This window comes from Lampris incognitus, chromosome 10 (genome assembly GCF_029633865.1).
Source record: "Lampris incognitus isolate fLamInc1 chromosome 10, fLamInc1.hap2, whole genome shotgun sequence".
Taxonomy (NCBI): domain Eukaryota; kingdom Metazoa; phylum Chordata; class Actinopteri; order Lampriformes; family Lampridae; genus Lampris; species Lampris incognitus.
Window position 1 is genome coordinate 32,727,818 of NC_079220.1, and position 6,000 is coordinate 32,733,817.

At 43.2% G+C, this 6,000-nt stretch overlaps 1 protein-coding gene across 1 annotated transcript; it reads left to right on the forward strand.

Annotated features, from left to right (window-relative positions):
* The first annotated feature begins 5,112 nt into the window (after positions 1-5,112).
* Positions 5,113-5,433, forward strand: LOC130119719 (gonadotropin subunit beta-1-like). The gene has a single exon (XM_056288321.1). It carries the CDS (start codon positions 5,113-5,115, stop codon positions 5,431-5,433), a length of 321 nt encoding a protein of 106 aa, XP_056144296.1.
* Positions 5,434-6,000: the final 567 nt, after the last annotated feature.

A 6,000-nucleotide genomic window follows, 5' to 3' on the forward strand; every position in this document is an offset into this window, starting at 1 on the left:
CTGATCTGGTTGAATCCTGTGTACCGACCTTTTTTTGCCAGATTTAAACCTTTTTGGAACTTAACTACCTTTGTGGGTCCTTCATCATTGTGTCCACTAAGACGATCCAGGCAAAAATGTGTCATTTATAGCACTACCAGTCACTGCAGCTCCTGGACCTCATAACCTAGACACCATTTTTACCATTTTTTTTAAATCAATAAATTAACATATAATATGAACACTGGTTATTAAGCTGTGTCTAGATACAAACAGCCATTCCAAAGGACACTTGTAGTCTGGCAATGGTGTACAAAACTATGACTTACAAGAGGCAACACCTTTAACTCTATTGACAAGTTGAAAATTCAAAATAGACTTGCACAAACTCTAGCAAACGTCTACCCTTTTCAGCACCACTGAGTCATCCAGCTGTGTTACAATGTCTTGAAGACCGTGATAATGCATTTTGGGTATTTTAGATGAATTACGGTGAACTTTGCTTGAACACTACATGGTCAAAAGTATGTAGATACCCATTCTACTGGGTAGATTTGGTTATTCTAGCCTCATCCATTGCCAACAGGGGTATAAAATCAGGCATGCAGTCTCTATAGACAAACATTGGCAGTAGAATGGGTCATACTGAAAAGCTCTGTGACTTTCACCGTGGCTCTGTCATAGGATGCCACCTTTCTCAAGAGTTGGGCTAAGCCCCTTTGTTCCTTTGAAGAGAAATCTTAATGCTGCAGTCACATTCTAGAGAACTGTGGGCTTCCAGTTTTGGGGAAGGCCCTTTCCCATTTCAGGATGTGTGTAAATGCTGACAGGAGAGGTTTAAAGCACCATCCGTCACTTTCAGCTCCTGCACCGTAACCTTAAACACCACGACAACCACTGAAAATTCACCAGGGAAAGATATAATACGAAAACTGCTTTTTAAAAAAAGTGTTGACACATCTAAATGGAAACAACCATTTGAAATAAAACAGCCAATCTGGCCCCAGTGTAGAAATTATGTTGACTAAAACTAGTGGAAGTATCAAATCTACTCACAATCTGAACACTGAAAATGTTCATATCAAACAAGAAATTGACAGAAAAACAGACTAGCAAAGGTGTATTATCTTTAGCCCCGCTGAGACATCCAGCTCTGCTACCATTCTGCACACCACAACAGCGATTATTGGACGGCACAGACACTCAACTGGAGTCGTCCAACGACTGAACAAAGCTTAAAACTGGACACTTTGACGAATATACCCTCTATAAAGAGACACTGGTTCACTATGTACAACAACACACATTTCAGTGCATCATACAACATCAAAAAAGGTTGAATCAGTTCATCTGGAGACAGCGTTTATTGACAGATACATTTCATCACTCAACTAAATGATGAAACATATCTGTCAATAAACGTTGTATCCAGATGAACTGATTCAACCTCCTTAGATTCTCTTACCTGGATTATTGAGCATGCATCAAGACATCAAACAACAATAATTTCTTAATACTATTTATATTATTGTTTCATTATGTTGTGTTTGTTATGTTTAATTTTTCCTAGTGGACTCAAGCAGCTTCTCTATCAAAGTCCTTGTTATGTATGAACTCTCAAAGCAGTTCATCTGACTCAGTCCTCCCACTCTTTCACACACCATTTGCTGTGTAGAGGCAAACATGGCTCAGTAGCAAAATATACAACAAAAAAGACACAACAACATCAACTGTCAAATACAGAAAAGACAGAGTTGTCTACAGCATGTAAAGACGCCCCAGCGCCATAGCTTTGAGAGTCATCGTGATGATTATTATAAAGACAAACAGGATACAACTCTCTCAGAATACAGTTTGCTTACTGACTCGCACATGGTGCTCTCACCACCACCTCTCTCCCACACAATCTAAACACAGTTTCTGATGACTTCACACATTGTGATTAGGGGAAACAAAGGTTCATCATTGCTTTTAGCACGCTATCCATTTGGAGCACCACCGACTCCTGGTCCAAATCCTGTAGATCACAACTTAAATCACAATTTTTTTAGTAAAAAACAGGAAAATGGCTGTGGTATCACAACATGAGAAAAAGTTGTCGTAAAAATGAATGGGTAGATAATAAAGTCTGCTTTTTGTACATGGCATGGCAGCTGTAATCCTTAATTATTCTAGAGAACATGCATTGAAAGTACCAGGATGTGTTGCAAATACAGATCACGGTACATCCATCCATTAACTGAACTGCTTATCTTGCTCTCAGGGTCGCGGAGATGCTGGAGCCTGTTCCAGCAGTCATTGGGCGGCAGGCGGGGAGACACCCTGGACAGGCTGCCAGGCGATCACAGGGTAAGATCACTGTTCACCAAATGCTAAACGTGAAGCTACTGGTCATTTTACCATTCAGCAGACTCACCTAACTTCCTAAATGTCATTTCATCCCACCAATCAGATAATGTACATTAATCAGATAGTAAGGTAATAAGTTGCTGTGAATCAAAAAGAGATTTAACAAGTTTAGTTGACCATATGCAGAATATTAATGTGTATTAACTTTCCAAATAACCAGGTAAAAGAAGAGAGCATGTCACCTGAGAGGGATACCATGAAAACACTGATTTATATGCAGGGAATGCAAAGTGGGGTAACTACTCAATTGTTTGGGGCTTTAAGGGGATAAAATTGAATTAATGAAGGGAATCTCCAAACACCAAGAAGAAAAAAAACAGAATGTGTGTCTGCAATTATCTACAGTACATCCAAGCTTCCAAAAGAAGATACTGACACAAAACTAGTCCATCCATCCATCCATTATCTGAACCGCTTATCCTGCTCTCAGGGTCGCAGGGATACTGGAGCCTATTCCAGCAGTCACTGGGCGGCAGGCGGGGAGACACCCTGGACAGGCCGCCAGGCCATTACAGGGCCCACACACACACACACACACACACACACACACACACACACACACACACACACACACACACACACACACACACACACACACACACACACACACTAGTCTTCCAGATCAAATGTTAGAAGAAGACAAGATAATCTGACTAGACATGACAATCATGAAATTAACAAAAACATGTATACTGTAGATGGAGTAAAAAGACAAAACTTTACCCTTATTTGCTCCCCAAGTACTCTCCATTCAGCACTGAGAGGACAAGGATTTTTCAAATTGATTGGGTTCACCATTATAAAAGCTTGTTGCTACCTTTTCACCATGGGAATAGCCTTTATGTGTGTCTTTGCTGCTGTAACATGGTCCATTGTCACAGATCGTCTACAGTGACAATGGACCATGCTACAGCAGCAATGAGTTCCAGGACTTTGCCAAAGAGTATGACTTTCGACATGTGACCTCAAGCCCCCTGTATGCCCAGTCAAATGGTAAAGCAGAAAAAGGAGTTGCAGTGCAGGGAAGCGTGGTGCGTAGCCTACGTCCCATCAGAATCTCGGCAGGAGACTTGCCATGTTCAAGCGGCGAAGCTCGGTAACTCAGCAGAGCTAGATATGGATCTGAGCGGCTGTCTTGTGCTTTCTTGAGCAGCTGTTTGACTATGTGAACTCCTTTTTCTGCTTTACCATTTGACTGGGCATACAGGGGGCTTGAGGTCACATGTTGAAGGTCATACTCTTTGGCGAAGTCCTAGAACTCTTTGCTGCTGTAGCATGGTCCATTGTCACTGTAGCTGCCCTCGATATTTCTAATGAAGACGAAACATGGAGATCTCAACAGGTGCATTTATTGCTTCAAACAACACACAGGTACATTCTTGTCGAGCACCTTTTTGTTGCATACACATCTTCCTTTACAAATTTCCCAGGAGGTGGAAGGGCAACCTTGGACTTCATCAAGATGAGATGGTTTGGTGTTAAAGGCTCCAATGACATGGGATCATTTACTCCAGCTACAGTTAACAGGCGGCTGTTCACAATAGCCATAGCTTCATAGAACAGAGTTCTGAGGGAGGAGTCATCGAGTCTGCCTGGGAACTCAGAGAGTGTGGCATTCAGCATATTTCGAACAGTCCGAATCTGGCGCTCCCAGACACTACCGGCGTGGCTTGCTGAGGGTGCATTGAAAACAAACTCACATTGCTTCTCTGCTAGGAAAACCTCCAGTGTCTTGGTGTCACGTTGCTTCAGTGCTTCTCTGAGCTCATTCCTAGTGCCCAAAAAGTTGGTGCCTTGATCGCAACGGAGTTGGCAGATGGCTCCTCTGAGACTGATAAAGCATCTTAAGGCATTGATGAATGCATCTGTTGATAGGTCCTCAATCATTTCTACATGTATTACTCAAGAAGAGAGGCAGGTGAATATCAGACCATGCCTCTTTTGCTCCTTGCAGGCTTTCTTGGTGAGAAATGGGCCGAAACAGTCCATGCCACAGTACGTGAAAGGAGCTGAGACTTCGACGCGCTCTTTAGGGAGCTCAGCCATCCGTTGCTCTTCCACTGGCCGTCGGAGTTTCCTGCATCTTATGCAGTTGTGTATCGACTTGGCAACTGATTTGCTCCTGCCGATGATCCAAAACCCATTTGCTCTGAGTTCTGTTAGAGTTTGACTTCGGTCCTGATGGAAAATCTTGACATGGTAGTGAGACCACTATAAGATCAGCTTGGTGATGTGTTTTTCTTTAGGGAAAATGACAGGGTGTTTGAATTCAAGACTGAGAGAAGACTGCTTCAGTCTTCCACGACACGAAGAATACCTCCGTCCAAAATAGGATCGAGGCGAAATAGAGGACTTGAGCTTGGAAGACTGTCTCCTCTTTGAAGTGTCTTCATCTCTTGAGAGAAGGCTTCTTGTTGCACAAGCTTTATTATCACCTCAGCAGCTCTCTCGCGTTCTTCAACAGTCACAAGTTCGCTGTGATGTTCTTGCTCAGACTTCAGCCTCTTGATCCTCGCATCCACTTTAATGAGTTTTGTCCAAGAAGAAAAACGACTCAGATGGCTGAGAATGTTTGGCTGGGAAGGTTCATGTTTGGTTGCAAACACCTGAATAGCTTTGACTTACTGCTGGATTACTGCCTGGAGAAGAGACCATGATGCGGGGAAGGAGAACGGCAGTCAGACTTGGCAGACCATACGGCTTGTGTGTTGCACTCAGTTGAGGATGCAGCTGGTCGTCATGGCAGCAATGCTGGCACTGGTGGGGGCGAGGCAGGGTAGCGGCTTCGGCTGTCGTCCAACTAACATCAGCATTGTTGTGGAGCGCTGTGGCAAAAACAAGACCATCACCACCACCATATGTGCAGGCCAGTGCTTCCAAAAGGACCCTGTCTACACAGGCCAAGATGACCGGCCCAGACAAAACATCTGTAATGGGGAATGGTCGTATGAGGTGACACAAATCGAAGACTACCCAGTGGGTGTCACCTACCCTGTAGCCAGAAACCGCATGTGCACCATATGTGAAACAGAACACTTACTGTGAGCATTTTCACAGTGATGAGCCAAGTTGCCTGTCCTACTAAAAAACCCCATGAACTTCTTCATCTAACCTGCAGCCAGCAACTTCTCGTCAGTGACATTTTTGTATTGAAATAAATGGTTATTGGAAATGTAAAAAAAAAAATACTGCCTGGAAAACACCACGCAGCCAAATGCCATGATTACATCACAGGCAAGTCTGGGCTCGCATTCATGCAAAAACCTTCAAAGTCAAGACAAGATAATGTATCCATCACCACTTTGTTAACGGACATTGATCATTTGATAATTTGACGGGAAATACGACTGGTAAATCACATGAAGTTTGTGTTTTCTACTTTCCGATACAAGTCGCTATTGATAAATGATAAAGATGATGTTTGGCTTTGTGGTCGGTACTCTTTTGCAGGAGTGAACCCAGATCTTATCCCTGCTCACTTGAATGTAAGTGAATGGAGATCGGTACGGGCTTAAAAACCAAATGTGTGGTGTACGAAAACAGCATCACTGTCCCCGGTGTGTGCGAGGTTGAACTACATCACCCAGCCATCACCACTGTTCAAAACCTTCT